The following is a 17,950-nucleotide window of genomic DNA, read 5'->3' on the forward strand; positions in this document are numbered from 1 at the left end:
CCTCAGGGTCAAGAACGGCTGCAGTGGTCAAACTCGCACACATATCATCGACACATCTCCCGAGCAGGAAGTGAGGGCGGCCTGCGTCCTGTTGCATCCTGTCTTTATTTGCGTGGCTTTCCAAAGCTATCGCCCTGACCTGTTGATATGTATAGCGCCGGGCTCCTAACGGCCCACTGACTCGGACAACAATAGAGCTCCATGACCTCTGGGTTATGTATAGAGCTGTACCATCAGCAGCAGTCCACGGAGGAAAGAGCAAAATAGAAGGATGACAGTGCAGTGGGCCTGACATCATCTTGGTGTCCCGTATTTTTAACTGCACATGTGTTCACTAATGCGTCTGACCCTCTATGAATTCGTCTTTGCCACCATCTGACCGACGTGGTCAACCATTACTGCGATTAGCTGATGTGTTTGTTATTTTCAGAAACACACTTGAAGCATATGGGCAGTTACATCGTTTGGCAGCATAAGTGAGCCTTTAATGAGGCACTCATTGAATTCATTCAATCATATACATCTAACAGTCCTGTAGAAATAAGTGGTGGGTTTCTGGTTTTACATGTTTCCTGTGTTTTGTTCCCTCTGACAGGCGTGATCAGCCAGTGGCAAAGCGAGCCCAAGGAGCGTGTCATCTCGCTGGTCCTCACCCATCTCCCACTGCTCAAACCTGGCAATGTTGAAGCTAAAGGCGAGTACATGCGCCTGCTGCCTCGCATCCTGGCCCACACCATCGAGCATGGCCACCACCTGGAGGAGTCTCGCCAGCTCCTGTCCTACGCCCTCATCCATCCTGCCACCTCCTTGGAAGACCGCGCTGCCCTGGCACTCTGGCTCAACCACCTGGAGGAAAGGGCCGCTGCCCGGGGAGACTCCCTGGAGAGGCCTCCTCCTTCTGGGCCGCACCACCACCACCATCACCAGTCCACACCACCATCCACCCTCACCTCATCAGGATCCTCCTCCTCCACTAACACCTCTTCATCGAGCAACCTGTACTCGCTGCATCACCACCAACGCTACGGCTCGGACGACCGCCTCAATGGTTGGCAGAGCTCCAGGGATTCGGGGCTGGGAGGAGGGTGGCAGCAGCCGGGCTGTGAGAATGGGCATCTGCTTCTTTACCCATCATCCTCTGTGCCGGCCACCATAAACACAGTTGGAACCAGTGGAGGTGGAAACACCAGTAAGTGAAATCCCATCTATCCCCTGTCTCTTGTGTTCGTGCTGTGCTGTAAGAATACACAGGATCAGCATGCATGGTTGGTTCTTCAGTAGTGGGCACACAGTCAAGCACCAGATAGTGTAATGAATAGAATAATGTAATAGTGTGTTAAATTACTGCAGTGACCTTTACACAATCTATTGCTGTGCCCTTTTTTTTTTAGAAAGCAGCAGCAGCATCTATGACTCTGGGCCATCGCAGTATTTTATTCCTTATTCTTCTTATTATGGCCTTACTATTGCTAAACAATAAACTTGTCTCCCTTACCCGTACTGCAGGTGTCATGTGGATAGAGTGGTTGACCCTGATGACAGTAGACTGTGATTTACATCCCGTGCACCACTCGGGTCACTGCAGAATTATAGATAAAGGGTTTTCACCGGTTTGCTCCAAACATTCCTCATCGGACGGACAACGTGTAATTCTCCTGTAAATCAATCTTTACTGTTCTACACTGTTCCCTCATTCAGTTGTGAACTTGAAGATGGGATAGATCTTCCAAAGTGTTTAAACTGACCAAGTCGTCCAAACAAAAATGAAATACAAATGCCTCACTGCACATCAAGCAGAGCCAGAAAGAGGCCGATTTCAACACTAATATTAGGGTGTAAAAAAATGTATATACATATAGAAGATATATTAAAAAGCACAATGATCTCTAAGATGTTGTTATCAAACCTAATTTATAATAACTGTAAATAAAAGGAGCACACAAATACAACCAAACATATACATCTTGAATTAGAAAAACAAAAATTGCACATCTTTTCTGCACGGTTTATTCTTTAAAATAAAGGTTTTAATTTCATTTCATTTCAATATGTTGATTTATTTATTCATATGTTTATTTTAATTAGCCGATTATTAATCGGTTGGGGTCAAACTTTACGTGTGTCTTCTGTCCATATCTCCTCCTGTCTATTTTCATTCCATCATCTTCGGTTCACACTGGACTGGACTGCTGCAGTGAAAATCGTAGAAATTTGGACGATCGATTTTGAATAATGCTGTTAATATTATGATTCTATAAAGACGCTGTTAAGACCCAACGTACGCTCCACGCTCACCGAGCACAGTTAACACACCCTGAGCCCAGTAAACAGCCTCGCTGCACCGTGAACAGCCTCCAGAGCCACTACACAGGCTGGGTGAGGTGGGAGACAACACACGGCGAGGGCAGGGCTGTCCAAATTCAACATAACTGGTGGTCAGAGCAGGATATTTCCAGACAAGAATGCAAGGGCTCTGTGTTTTTTTTTTTTTTTTTTCCTGCGAGATGAAAGAAACAGCTGAGGGTTTATAAATAAAGACTCATTTAAAGCCCTGCTCGCCGCTCCAAGAAAGATCCTCTTGTAGTTTTGACTGCAAGCAGCTTCACTGCCGCGCGAAAAAACCCCGGATTTCACAACCGATAAACTAGAGTTACCCCCGGCCAGCCGCCAGCAGCCACCACGCTGGTTGACACGGTGAGCAGATGCTTCTCTTAACTAATCCTAAGTGTTTAATAAGCAAAAAGCAAGCCGGGAGTGATGTGTGGATATTTACTGGTCTGCAAAAGTCAGAGGAAGATGATAAAATATGTTTGTTTTTAAAAAAAATATAAAAATCTTAATGCTGTACTTAATTCCCGTTGCTCAGAGTGAGCCACCAATTCGTCCGGTCCCCCCCCCCTCGCTACACCCTGCTCCTCTGTGTCATGATGATGATGAAGATGATGATTGCAGGAGTATAACTGTCCCACCACATCAACCTGGGTGCCACTGATAGAACATCCGGACGACCTCCCCGCCCGTAGCCTCCGTCCAAGCCACAGCAGGACATACCACCCATCCTTTCCCTTGTAAGGCAGCCTTTGTGGGAGACTGTATTTAGGGAAAATGGCTAATATTTAGGGACTGGAACTTGTAATGTTAGCTGGGCACCTATTTTAAACGGGGCCCATGAAGTCCTATACATAGCGCCAACAGTAAGAGGACCACATATAGGAGGAGAGGGACGAGAGTATTGGTGGCAGCTCACCCCGTCAGCGCGGCGACACAAAAAGCTCTTAGGCTTTTCATTCTGTTTACCTCCTTCCATTGGAAAAAGCTGTGATGCTAGAGCCGCGTTTACTGGGTTAAAGTCATTGGGACATGAGTATTACCAGTAACTTTGCTTTGGCCCCATTAGGAATCCATTTTAAATTAATCCTGAGCAGCACTGATTCTAATGGTAATGGAGAAAGAAAGAAGAAACGTTTATCACACAGATTTCTTAGCAGTGGATTTATTTCTTTGCTTTAGCACAAAGCCATGGGTGAGAGTTCTCCTTTTTTCCGGAGGTGTTGTTTGGTATTTAGCTTTCGAGGAAGAGTATTTAAATCTACAGGCAAGTGAAGTAGAGCCCTGTGTATTTCCTGTTTTGCGAACGCGGCCTCCTCCGTCCAGCTGCTTGAGCTCGCAAACAAACACTGCGTTACTATTTCACATCTGTGATACGTGAGCTCTGGAGATCTAAAGTTAGCCAGGGGATGAAGGAAAATGCAGAAATTTGACAATTATGTCTCTAAAGAAGCTCTGACTGACGCGCGGACGTAGAAGAAGATGAGTGTAAATCAAGTTTTTAAAACGTACCTTCGTCACATTCATTTTAATCAACATTTAAAAAGGCAACCAGGGAATTACTTCTCATGCTTGATATGCCGGTGTCGGATGAGTTAGTACGCGGTTATAACTGACGAGGAGAACATTTAATTAATTGGCACAAAACATTTAATGCTTCACTGTATAAAATAGGTGAGTAATTAATCTTCCTCCATGTCAGACTCTGATTAAATATATGTATTAGATATGTGCTTTTAGACTTTTAGCACGTACTGTGAAATAAACCAAATGTGCATCTTATTTGGTTTATTATTTTTTTTACAATAAATGGTGCTAAAACATTTGACAGATTGTACTTTTCAGTATGTGAGGTGAGGGCCAGGCAGATCAAATCATTACCATCAGTTAATAATGTGTTACTTTCATTTATAGTCATCCAGTATTTGAATGTATGCAGAAATACCGTTTAGGAAAGATTAATTTTTTATTTTATTTGGGATAAAGGCTGTGATCTCTACGTCAGTGTTGATGCTGTCATTTGAAATAATGTGTTTTTCAGCCATATGATTCCTACAGTCTTCGCCACGCTCTGTGTAACAGCCCGTACCTGACTCATATCGCCGTGTTCTTACAGTCCTGACGAGTGGAGGTGGCAGTCAGCAGCACAGTCCCCTGAAGCGCTCCGTGTCCCTAACACCTCCCATGAGCGGCCCCAGCAGCCAGCCCCTGGGCCACGTCTGGCTCTCCCAGGAGGACCTGCGGACCGCCAGGGGCCCGGCCCCGGACCACGCACCCCTCTCGCCCCAGAGCAGCATCGCCTCCTCGGGAAGTGGAGGCAGTGAGCATCTGGAGGAGGCTGGTTTGGGAGGAGGCTCGGGTCTGCATCGCAGCTCCTTCCACGACAACGGCAGTGGCATGAGGGGTGAGTAAGATAGAGCCCAGTGTGATCAAATGTTAACATTACCTTTCATGTGAATAATAAAAAGCATAACTGTACCAGAGTGTGGCTCATAGAGTATGAAATCTGAGATGCATCACAGAGGAGATGAAAGACGGACACAGAATTGAAATGAGGATACACAGCAGCTTTCAATAATCTGAAGTTTTAGTCTTAAATATGTGAAAAATATTTCACAAGACGTCTAGTTTGGTTAATTATGCAAATTCTGTTGTATTTTAAATTACATTTTATTTTTTTATGAGAACAGGCCAGGGGGAAGATGAAGGCAGACAGAGCAGGTTCTTTTACTGTATTCAGCAGTTTTTAATCAGTGTCTAAGTTTTTAACACTGCAAAGTAAGATTCATGAGGAACAGTTAACTTAACCTAGTTAACTAACCAGCCCTGTAGTAACCAATCTTCCCTATTGGACCTGAGTGAGGCGTGACTAGTTCCCTGGAGAATCCTACATGTCCGCCTGCTGTGTGTAGTTTTCAGTCGGAGGCTTTAAGTCGTTGATCCAGTCGGAGCAGTTTGTCAGGGAGCAGCCCCGCTGACCCCGCTGACCCCGCTGACCTCACTCTGAGGCTATCACACAGGAGTCTAACCCATTATGTACTTCCTGTCTATTTGTCATGTTGTCATCCAGACAAACAGGAAGGCAAAAAAAGCAACATTTCTCACCAAAATATCCCCAAGAGGTGAAGCTGATGCTGTCATTCGTCTTTTTAATTTCAGAGGAGAATGTTAACACCATTTTTTTTCAATTGTTTGTCACTGCCAGAGAGAAACTGGACTGGGTGTGAAGTATCTGGTGGTGGAATAAGATCCTTCCACTATGTCACAGAGAATTGACTCTACGTGAATGTACCTGGCACAAATTAGATTTTTCTTTATTTCATCGCAAAACTGATACCCATATGTTTTTGTGTGTTACATCTGTTGGCTGTGTATTAATGTGTTTTGTTTTTTTTTGTTATCTCTCCCTGCTTGTATTTATATATGAAACTTTTTCTTTCACTGCATTATCATTCATCTTGACCAGAACTCCCTGGCAGAAGAAATACTGTATCTCAATGGGACCTTTCTGGTTGAATAAAGGATAAATACATAAAGAAAACTGTCTCATCGTGATCATGAAGTCTAGAGTTCTGCTTGTGTAATTACTTTCCGCGTCAGGTGGAGATGGGGGAGGAGTTTCCTCTCAGACATTGTGAAAGTGTGTCACAGTAGTGAGTCCTCAACAACCAACTAATAACAAACAAAATATACGTTAAACATCTGACAATAGATTCACATGTAGTGTGTATTTGTTCTGTGTGCTGGCAACAAATGACTCAAACAGAGCTTCACTCTAAACTGAAACGTTATCACAACATTGCAAAATGTAAATTATTGGTTTGAAGCTCTTTTGAAAGATTGTTGATATGTGTGAAATCCATATTCTCTTGTGCATGAGATTTATTTGAGTTAATAGATTACTTTATTTTTCCCTGTGTATCATATATTTGCTTTGACGACATAGATGAACACTGTGGGTGGAACATTGCCAGCGCAGTGCTCACCCAAGAACCGAAGCATTTTTCAATGTTGTTTTGACATTAAATTCAATTGTGAAAAATGTAGCTCATAAACAATCTAACGTACTTGTGTGTTTGTGTTTTTGTGTGTGTGTGTGCGCGTGTGTGCGTCTGCGTCCTTTTGTTGTCTGCCCAGATGTTCCCTCGTGGCTGAAGAGTCTCCGTCTCCACAAATACGCCGCGCTCTTTTCCACCATGACCTACGATGAGATGATGTCGCTGACTGAAGAGCAGCTGGAGGCGCAGGTTCGTAAACACACAAACGCACAAGCTAACGAAACAAACTTTATCGTGTGTTGTCCGTCAGTCTGGAAGAAGCGCATTGCAACGTGACCTAGTTGTTACATTACACTTTCTATTCTGTTCGCGGTGAAGTGACTCAAACGATTCAGTCAACATTATCACAAACAAATAAACCTTAGACTTATGCACCAACTCAGAAATTTATAATTTAATATTTCATCTATGGACAACGTGTTATTCTGCAGTTGAAATAATTCTCTATTATTTTTGTTCACTACGCACATGACCAGTTTTATCAAACTAATCAAAGTAATATGTAACTAGGTTTAGTCAGTTCAAGTTAAAAAGTTGATACGGTTGAAATAAATGGGACAATAATTACATGTTATATAAAGATGCGTGTGAGTCTATTCTGAAACAGAGGATACAGCTAAATTTAACACAGCTCAGCGGGAAGTTGTGTACTTCCTGCAGGTGCTGCTTAATTTTTCTGTGTCGGACTCAAACATAACACAATCACACTAAGACACGCAAAACGACAAAGACCTTTCCTGTGTGACAAATAATTCAGTATTCTGCTGCTGGTTTGATCGGCAATTATTTGGATTGTCATCATCAGCTCTTCGTGGGACATGTGAGAAGTCGTACTAGAATAAACTCAACTGTATTTGCCGGGATCGGTTTCCGCTCTTTCTGTCCTCGCAACCAAACACAAGTTGTTTCTCTCTTATCTCACTGAAAACAAAAACATCAGCTTCTCTTCATTTAATCCATCAAACATTTGTACAGCACCTTTCAGACCTGTTGTTCAAAGTGCTTCACACTGATGAGACAAAACATGCTGACAATAAAATACCTGAAAATAGATTTTAAAAGCTAGAATACTGATTAACAAAAGGATAAAATAAACTAAAAGAAAAGAGTTAATAAAAAGGGGATAAAAACATATAATAGTAATGATATTAAAAGACAAGTAAAATGGAATAAAATTTACAAAACAGATGCAGAAATTAATAAAATGAAGTAATATCTGTAAACCGCACTTTATCTAAAGCCAGGCTAAAGTAGATTAGGTTTACATTAAAGAATTTCAACACTGTTAAAACTACTGGTATCAGTCTCTTTCAGATTCAGTATTGAACCGAAGGGATGTTTGACTCGAACCTCTTTCCTCCAACAGAAAGTTACGAAAGGAGCCAGACACAAGATTGTCATCAGCATTCAGAAGCTTAAAGAGCGACAGAACCTACTGCGCAGCCTGGAAAAGGTCAGTGACCCGACATCATGACTCGTCCACTCCCGCTTATTTACTTGTCCTACCTGGAATTAAACGAGTTTGGAAGTCGTCTTGTTGTTATTGGTGATTGGGCCTTTTCTAACCTGAGCGGCCACCACGGGACACCGCCTCTCTCGTCCAGTGTGCGAGGGGAGGAGGAGGAGGGCGGCCGCTCTCAGTTGGTGTTATGTACTTGAGATGGCGGCTAAGAGAACACCTAATCCAGGAAGGAGATCTTTAGGCTCTGAATTTAAACCCATCCGCCCACGACCCCCTCCATTCAGCCGTCGAGGCAAGACAATGGCGCTCAAGGGCAAACCACAGGAGGGACTTCGTGGGCCGGCTAAATTCAGGCTTAACCTTTTCACCAATGCTTCATTTTAAAATTTGTTATGGCGGCATTTGTAGGGCTCGGGGAAACGCGACACCTGTGGTTTGGTATTTTGGGTTTACACAGACTCGTGTACAGCGCTGGTCTGTGTCGGGTGGGAGACACGGTGATGCAGTTTAATGCAAGTGGTAAACCAGACGTATGTATTTCTGGTATTACTTTATTCTCGCCTCCGTCACGTGGACAGAGATCCGTCCCCATCTGTTCGTCTGTCGCCCTTAATATTTGACATGTAGGTCAGAATTAACAGTTCCTTTTCCATAAATTCATATAAAGGGACAATGGTTGTTAATACAAATAATCCCAAAGCTCAGTAGTTGTTAAAATGTCATCATCGTATTCCTCATCTACTTCTTCTACCTCTCTTTCGTATCATTTGCCCCCAGGACGTGTTGGAGGGCAGCAACCTGCGCGCCCCGCTGCAGGAGCTGCACCAGATGATCATGACGCCTATCAAGGCTTTCAGCGGCGCCGAGGAGGCCTCCCTGCAGCGCCTCCTCCTGAGTCCTGAGGGCAAGAGCGCTGCGCCCGGCTCCCACCTCACAGGGGGCGGCAGCGGCGAGGCTGAGTCGGGGACAAGCGTCATCGCAGAGGGGGATTTACCCGGCCAGTTCACACGCGTCATGGGCAAAGGTGAGCCGCACGCATCGGCACTCGGCATGGGAGTGTTTTCATGGACTGAGGAACGTTTTTTTATTATCATTTCTTCTGTTTCCAGTTTGTACCCAGCTACTGGTGTCGAGGTCGGACGAGGACAACATCAGCTCCTACCTACAGCTCATTGACAAGTGCCTTCTCCACGAGGTACACAAATGAACAACATGGCTGTCAAAATGCTGCAGATTAAAATAATCTTTAATGTTTCACTTCCACTTTAACCCAATGTGGGAAAAGATAACTCTTACAGATTATGTTAAATCTTAAATACATAAGAATACACATGTGAATATCTGTGTGTGAGATAAATATCAGCATCATTACGCTGTTTTATTAATGTGCAGTAAACATGCTTTAGATTAGTTTCTTATGTGAATCAGAGCTTTAGTCGACGGTGTCATTCGTTCTGAGACCTGCCGTCCATCGGTCGCGCTGCATTTCATCCCTGATTCATTCACACTCCCTGTTGCCTCCTTCCCCTCTCTGTCAGTCCTTCACCGAGACGCAGAAGAAGAGGCTGTTGTCATGGAAACAACAGGTCCAGAGGCTGTTCCGGTCCATTCCCAGGAAAACCCTCCTCGACATAGCAGGGTACCGACCGCAGAGAAGGTACAGACACACACACAGATAACACTCGTATACTTGAATTTACCTGTTCTGTTGTCTGCGATTGGGAAAAAATGGAAATCAAAGACTAAACTTAAATAAAACAACCAGGTTTTAAGATGCTAACGAGGATTGATGTGGAACTTCTTACTCACAGAGCTGAAAATAGATCGTGACTGAGATTGTGTTTAACTCAAGGAATCAGTTTTTTTAAAGAGGGATCAGTAATCAGTTAGATTATCTGGTGCTTTTATTTTATCATCATATATAAATGTTGTCTGTTCTGTATGTATAATGTTAAGTTATAATATATATGTATTTAAAGAGCCTGTATTTAAAAAACGTTACTGTGAACTTTCCTCTATAATTATCATGAATAACGTGGTTTTGTAGGATTTATTCAATAGTTTTCAGACAAACTGTTTCCTGTGGTTTGTTTTTTTTGCCCTGATTAAATAATCAGACTAAAGAAACCGCTCTCATAACAGCGAAAACGATCTAAAAACACTATAATATAATGTGCCTCTGTCATTTCCGTGCGCATGAGAACATATTGTTGGTTCGAATCCCTGGACAATCACAGTAATCAACCTTCATCGGCCCTTTTTTTGTCTGCTGCAGCCGTTTTGGTCAGTCCAACTCTCTCCCCACCGCTGGCTGTGTTGGGGGCAGCGTGTCGGTCAGGAGGAGCCTTCGCCAGTTCCAGATGCCCTCCAGGAGTTTGCCGGGTGCCAGGCTGGGCCTGTTGGGAAGCGGGGGGCTGCTGGGACCCACACCTCGCAGCTCCAGCAGCACGCCGACCGGCCCCAAGCAGGGGAGACAGGTGAGTCAGAGCAGCAGGATGAGAGCAAACAAACGGGGAGAACAGGAAAGTCTGAACCAGGCTCCGCGTCTTTGCTGCGTTGTTGACGTTTGTTCTGGTTACTTTTGGTTTCACATTGTAATTTAGGGAACTGAAGAAGTTCATAAAGCTGTTTTCAGACATGACCTGCAGAGAATTGGCTACAGAGTTTAACAAGAGTTTTCCTTTCACACTTGCACAACGCAGCGGAGGTTTCTTTGCACAGAAGCGTTTACAACAGCAACAAATCCTCCTCCTTATTCAGAGGTGGAGCAGCCGGGTGCAGCAGGCGGAGACAGGAAGTGACGTAGTAACACTGCTGCGGAGATCAAGTGATTTTCTTTACACTACACAGACACCGGTGTGTGACACCACCTTTCTCACCAGGAGATATTTGCTTTCTTTTGGTTTTTATTGTTTCATTTTTGTCGCGTGTGTCAGGAGTGTCTGACCCCTTTTTTACTTTACATATTTGAGTAGATGTAACACAAATAGTGGGCAGCATTTTGTTTGTCATGAGTTGATTCACAGTTTATTTTATAACCTAATAGAAACGGCTCAAGACAAATCAATCAATGAATTGACTATTCAGGACTAAACCCTTCAAATATGTATTGGATGGTTCAGAATACTTGTTTTACATGCTCAGCGCTTTTTATATATTGTGTGGTATCACTTGTATTCTAACTGGTCAGTGAGGTCAGATGATGGGTACTGTTTCCTAAAAGTCCTGTGTGTGAATGTCCTCCAGGACAGGAAAAGCCAGAGCTGAATTCATGGTGTTATCATTTGTGTGTAGGGACTGAAACGCTGACGTTCGTGACTCTACAGAGGAACATTTTTGAAATGTGTGTAAATAAAACATTCCAGGATGTTGACAATAACCTGGGCAGCAGAATTCCTTCTTCAGCACGTACACTTCCTGAAATAGGCTTTTTGTTCCATTGCAAAAAAATGTGGGGTGAGGAAGAGGAGCAGCAGCAGCGGTGGTGTTTGGCGAATGAAGCGAGGTGGATGGAACTCGTAGGCAGGTCACCCCACATACCAGAGGCCCTGCGTCAGTGCCGAACACTGAAACAGGAGGAGCTGTGGAGCCGTTTCAGGCCCATCCTGGCACACTTTGGTCTGCGCTGACCCAGTTCATAGTCAACCTCTCTCCCCCTCTCTCTCTCTCTCTCTCTCTCCCTCTCTCTCTCTCTCTCCCTCTCCTCTCCCTCCCTCTCTATCTTTCTCATCATTTACAATGGGAGGAAATACCTCAGTTCCTGCTCATCAGGCTGGACCTTCTTGTGTGGGACTGGAGTGTGGATGTGTAGTGAGGGAGGGAAATATGTGAGTCATAGTTTGGGAGAGGTGGTGTTGGATGAGGAGGGGCAATGAGAGAGAGAGAGAGAGAGTTCATATGTGAATGTATGAGAGAGAGAGAGAGAGAGCCAGTCAGAGGCAGTGAGAACAGTGCACAGGCATTTCCTGTTTTTCCCTGGCCCACGGCACTGGAGAGCCGCGAGGGGGCGGCTGCACGCAAGGAGAGAGAACAGGGGAGGGGGATGTGGTAGTGGCGTTGGGGGTATAATAGGCAGGTTACAGTGAGGAATTCATGTGGTGAGCGTCTGAGACTGTCATTAGGTGTGGACCAGACATCCAGACAGGAGTGTGTGTGTGTGGGGGGGGGGGGATGTTCACGAAGACTTGGCTTCGATCAAACACCGACATTTAGATCAGGGAAAGTTTGAACAGTGAGTGATCGGCAAGTTTGTACATCACATGCACTGTACTGTAAATACAAATGGCCGCACCTCCACTTCCTCCTGTTGAAGCCACAGGCGCTGCCCTCTAGTGGACGGAGACTGTGGGGTCGTGGTCGTGGACTCACGGTATCAAGGTCGTGCGGATACAAGCGCTCGGCCAATTGCGAGTCAGCTTCATACTTCAAACCAAACTTTACGGAAACACGAACGCTTGGATCAGTGGGATGAGAACTACGTGACTTGAACATAGCGTTGAGAAAAGGAATTGTGGTGCACAGTGTTGCGACCTTTTAATTTTGGTCCATGTCCCATCCTCTAACATGGAGGCAGAGTTTATGATCCATACTGCAGCCAGTCACCAGGGGGCGATCAAGATGGTCCGGCTTGGCTTTTGGGGAGCAGCCGTTTTGTCCGTATATTATATATATGTTTTACGAGAGGAACTTGGTTTTCCATTTTTTACATGACAGCATTTATTCTTCACCAAGGTCATTCAAAGGTCTGTCTCTATAATAATAATTTAAAATATATATATATAATCTGTCTCATGAGTTTATTGAGCAGATTGTCGTGGCGTTCGATGAGCAGTATAAGGTGTCGACGTGTTCAAGAAGCTGATTTCATGTTTTGTTTGAAAATGTCCTCCTCAGGGTCTGTGGTTTGCCAACCCCGGAGGAAGTAACAGCATGCCGAGCCGGACCCACAGCTCTGTGCAGAGGACCCGCTCCCTGCCGGTTCACACCACGCCACAAACCATGGTCATGTTCCAACAAGCTGGTGAGAAACGCTGGAAATACACACAGTGATATCACAGACTGAACTTGTATTTATAGAATCTCTGTACTTTTCTATATGGTGTTTTTTTTTTTTATAACCCTTAAAGGAGTCTTTCTTTCCTCTAGAGTGTTACGTAGTGTTTTTTTGATTTGTAAAAGTTCAGCGAAGTTAAAAAGTCCGGAGTCCGTGGTAAAGGGAGCTCGTCTCACCACAGAAAACACAGGAGCTCTCTACTCGTTTAGCAAATACCAAGTGTTTGAGACAGAGGCTGAAAAGAGGAGCTGCAGCGATGTGTTTTCTGAACGCTGGAGCGTGTGAAAAACATTTCAAGTTATAACCCTAATTAAAATGATCTTCCTGAATATGAACAGAAAACGGTTTCCCTTTTGTAATTACATCTGCAAGGGAACTCACAACAGTGGCCTATGCGCATACATAGCAGTTTTTAATTTTAGCTAAAAAACATCCCGTGGGTATTTGTTGGATACTTGTTATGAAGGTGAAAACCCAGCAGGAGAATAGTGGATTGTTTGTTTCACATCACACTCCCAGTAACTGCTCAGTCTGTGGCTCGTACGCTTTGACAGTGTACATGTACTTTAAGTGCTCATGGTTATTGCGGATCTTTCTTTTTTTTTTATTCCTGATAACTTTTAAAAAGAGCATTTCCTACTTGAGCCCCCCCCCCAGTCTGGTGTTGCCCTGACAGCCTCACTCACACTGTCCACACAGGCTCATGTAAACATCAGTGAAAGGTAGAGTGACCTGTAGTCACCTCTGCAGAGTGGAGTTTGTCCCACAAACAGTGGACAGGAGTAGGACAAGCGAGGACTCCCTCTGCGCACACAGACACACACACACACACACACACACACACACACACAGACACACACACCAGAAGTGTCTCTTTAGAATGAGGAAGGGGAAAAACAAATTTAAAAGCGGCAGAGAGTAGCGAGGTTACGTGGAGCGAGGGTGTGAGAGAGGAAGAGATGGTCCGAGGACCCTCACAATGAGGCTCTTTGTGCAGCGAGGACGGGGCTCCCCGGCCCACTTTCCTTTCCTTCCTCCTCTCCTTCACACTCTCTCCCTTTCTTAACTCTCCCCTCTCTCTCTCTCTCTCTCTCTCTACTCTCCATCCCTCCCTTCTCTCCATCTTGACAACTCTGCAGAGTCATGCACACATAGCTGTCACCGCATCAAGGAGCTGGGTCTCGGCCAGCGTAACTGATTTGAAAAGCTAGACGCCCCATGCACCGTCACACCCCTCTGTCACTGTATACACAGTATGTGCTCTCTCTCTCTCTCTCTCTCTCTCTCTCTCTCTCTCGGCCAGCTGATGGATAATGGCTAATTACGTGCAAGATGAGGGGATGAAGGAACAAGTGTGTCCATCTTTTCCCTCCGTGTGCGTTGGGGGGCTTAAGTCTATAAATAGCTTAGTGTGGACCACTGAGCCTAACTCAGCTTTTCTCTCTGGCCACAAGGGATTGTCACTGCCCGGCGCGTATTGAAGACTCAGCTCAGGACTACATGGCTCGGAGGGGTTGCTAGGCTTCACCAAATATAACACACACACACACACACACACACACACACACACACACACCTCCAGCCTCCACCCATCGGCCGAACAGCCCCCCACCCTGCTCACACCGAGTTGAATGCATGTTGTTGTGGAGGTGGCTCAGAGAGAACCTCCACCTGCACCAGGGGAGTCGTCAGTGCAGCCGATTACTACTCAGGTTTAACAGGCAGCAGAAGGAGCTGCCGCAGGGAGGAGAGACGCAAAGGAGACGCGTGAGGAGAACCTCGTGAGAGACACTAGAAAAGTCCCAGGGGATACATGTGCATCCTCTGTTTTATTAGGAATTAATGGCAAATATAAGAAGGCTCCATATGGGTAATTTGTGTTGGGGAGGAGTGAATCATTAGACTGGCTTCACTGTGACTGTGATGGGATTAAACTCTCATTACTCACTTATCACTGTTCTGTGGATCTGAGCCATCATACATGTGTGGTTTTTATTGATGTTAAAAAGTTTGATCCGACTCTGGTGACATCATTTTAATAGTAATATTTCATGCAGCTCAGAGCAAAGATCCAGTCTCAACCCTTTAGACACAAAGGAGTGAAGACAGCCGGTCTGTGTGGCAGCGGCACAGTGTCCCGGTGCCGGAGTTAACACGGTTATATAATTTGATTATCGAGGCCGTGCTCCGGTCGAGTGGACGACGACGTCCTGGTGGATTTGTTGCTGTTTTGTTCTTTTCCAGCTCATTGATGGTGATTTATTAAAAAGGAGAAAAACATTATCATAACTTTAATGAAAGGCCTCTTTGAATTCTAATTAATACTTTGATTATAAAAGCATCCTGAACCTGAATCATCCGTGTTCACAACATCTGTTTATATTTTTAATTACTGATCCTGATGTTTGTTTTTCTCCTGCAGATCTTCAGTTGCCTGTGACAGAACCGGACATCAACAATCGCCTTGAGTCTCTGTGTCTGAGTATGACAGAGCACGCCTTGGGAGGTAACGCCGTTTTTTAAAATATTTAACCATAATTAAACCACAATATTTAACAAACAGCTGTTCAGGAGCTGACGCCAATAACATGTGACGCCTCCAAACCGACAAGGAAACACCAGCAAGCTTTATTTTATTCGGGATATTTAAATGGCTCCTAGGGGAAGACACATCGCTGCAGAGAACAGCCTCTACAGAGCAGCTGTGTCTCCTTTACTTCCTGGCCTGCGACGCCATTGGTTGAGTTTAATACCATTTTGTGTTTTTCATTCCTTCACTGTGTCGACAGGGATGAAAAAACAAGAGTGATGAAAACAAAAGTGAATCCCTGCATGTCAGTGTCACCGCTGATCAGTGGGATTCGGCTGATGTGATGTGAAATGATCATGTGGATAAAAAAAAAATGGGCCTGTTGTCCAACGCACAAAGTGAGCGATGAATTACATTTCTTGTTATTTGAAAGCAGCGTCAGTGCAGAAACTAAAGCCTGGAAACCGATTCCAGGCCACGAAGTTTATTCAAAGATACGAAATGTTCGGATCCCAGCTGGATCTTCATCGGGTCAAAACGCTCCGAGCGTAACAACACTCGGTGTGTATCTGCGTCGGTCCGGCGCCAAAACCTTGTGTGTGCTGGACAACTGACAACGGTGAGCTGTCATCACGCGGCTGTGCTGTAGCTGCACATTCAACAGCACTTTGAATGTGACAAGTGATGTTTATTCCTCCATTTTGGTGCGTTTGAGAATGTAAGAAGAAAATAGTGGTTAATATAGTGAAGCATTATATACATTTGCATTTAAGACACTTGTCCTCTAGGGGACCGTGGCACAGACTTCAGGAGACACTGTTCCGACCGATATGGATTTTTTTTTTTTTTTTGGAGGTCAACGCTGATACCGACATTAGGGAGTAAAATGTCTCTGATTGACTCTTTGAGCAGTAAGAGACGCTGCGTGTTTGTTTGCGCCTCCTGACGTCCATTTATTAAGTTTTCACCCTTTTTCCTTCAGATTTTGTTTTTTAAAAGTATTTATTCAGCATGGACAGATCTCCATGTTCCTATTAAAGCAGCCTCTGTGGACAAAGGGACAGGATTTTGGGGCCAGAAGCCTTCTGGTTTTCCGACTCTAGTTTCACCAGTTTGGTTTCCAAATGCATCGGCAGTCAGCTTTTTAATTTATCTGCATTCGTAAGCAGATAGGTGTTAATGGAGATTCGCCGAATTGTTCTGTGTGGAGACATGTTGGTGTGATGAGTGGAACTGGTCAGGCTATAGGAGTCTTGGCCCAGATATCCACCATCTACACCAGTGATAAATCTGTCAGGGTCTAGTTCTTATGAAGTTTATTGTTGTGTTTTAGAACAACTTCACCCAAGTTGTTGTTACAGTACAGATAGAAAACAAGGAACCGGAATCCTGTGAAGTGAAGATGCTGACAATGTTTTTATCTGTGTTGTCCGGGGTCCTTCATATCTGTGGTATGATGCTGATGTACATAAACACGTACACGGACTTCTGGGTTATGTTTTAAAGCCCAAACTCCGAAAGGGTCCAAAAGTGGAAGCAGTCCATCGGTGAGTGAGTCACGTTCAGGCTCCGACACTTCACCTGATCTTAACACTGATCTCACGAGCGCCTGGCCCATTCGACGCCCCGCTCAATTATCCTGTCGAGTGAGCAGATTTCAGTCTGGGGATTCAGGCCCATCGATAACTCCAGACACGTTGGAGCCCAGCGATGGTTCTCAGATGCGTTTGATTTGCGTCTGGCCGAGCGGGTCCGAAACTCGCCAAGTTTCAGATTTGACAATGATTCTGGCAGCGGTCGAGTTCAGCTCAGGAGGAAGATAAAATCGGGAAAAAAGTCAGAAGAGGAAAGTTGGGTTTAACAGCCTTTCATCTTATGATGTATATCATCAGACATGACATCATATTCAAAACAGACTTAAGATGAATTAATATATAAAGTTTTTCATTTACGTTGTCCAGTAATAATCTTACATGAAAACAAGCGAACAGCTGTTTGTTGTCTCCACATTGCACAATAGAGAGAACCTTGATTATGATGCCTCATCATATTCCTGGTGCTCCAGATGCACATGTTTATGATGACCAGGGTCATTCTGATTCCTGACATGGAACTAAAATATAAAAATACTCTTTTATTCTTTTATTCTCTCTGGTTTTGTTTGGACGTTCTAAACCTTCATGAATTGGGAGACGATGTGATCTCGGACATCTGATTGTTATTAGATCTATTTTTGAGAAAGTTGACTTCATCAGACTCGATGAGACAAACCTGTCCACTAACTGTCGTCCTGGCGTTTTGTGTGGATTACTAATATTTGAAAAATGAGTGGAAAATTATTTGTAAACCTTGGAAAATACACTTTTCAGTCAGTCAGTGACGTAATATAGTCGACAGACTTCAGTTTAGTCATTTGTTGAGCTGGTTTTTGCAGGATTTTCACATGTACAGTGAATTTATAGTTGAGTTTAAGTCAGCGCCAATTTCCCCTTTTCCCAAAACGCTGCTGAGGTGCAGAC

At 44.4% G+C, this 17,950-nt stretch overlaps 1 protein-coding gene across 2 annotated transcripts in view; it reads left to right on the forward strand.

Annotated features, from left to right (window-relative positions):
• samd4a (sterile alpha motif domain containing 4A) overlaps window positions 1-17,950 on the forward strand; it is a 51,569-nt gene that overhangs the window by 26,012 nt on the left and 7,607 nt on the right. Inside the window, exons 3-12 of one of the 2 annotated variants that reach the window (XM_035149979.2) lie at window positions 596-1,189; window positions 4,445-4,732; window positions 6,466-6,575; window positions 7,753-7,839; window positions 8,626-8,872; window positions 8,958-9,043; window positions 9,387-9,505; window positions 10,124-10,325; window positions 12,742-12,868; window positions 15,324-15,407. In XM_035149979.2, the coding sequence (XP_035005870.1) occupies window positions 596-1,189; window positions 4,445-4,732; window positions 6,466-6,575; window positions 7,753-7,839; window positions 8,626-8,872; window positions 8,958-9,043; window positions 9,387-9,505; window positions 10,124-10,325; window positions 12,742-12,868; window positions 15,324-15,407 (1,944 nt within the window). The remainder of the gene's footprint in view (window positions 1-595; window positions 1,190-4,444; window positions 4,733-6,465; window positions 6,576-7,752; window positions 7,840-8,625; window positions 8,873-8,957; window positions 9,044-9,386; window positions 9,506-10,123; window positions 10,326-12,741; window positions 12,869-15,323; window positions 15,408-17,950) is intronic. The other variant, XM_035150051.2, reaches the window with a different exon arrangement.

Source organism: Hippoglossus stenolepis, chromosome 1 (genome assembly GCF_022539355.2).
Source record: "Hippoglossus stenolepis isolate QCI-W04-F060 chromosome 1, HSTE1.2, whole genome shotgun sequence".
In the NCBI taxonomy this organism is placed as follows: Eukaryota; Metazoa; Chordata; class Actinopteri; order Pleuronectiformes; family Pleuronectidae; genus Hippoglossus; species Hippoglossus stenolepis.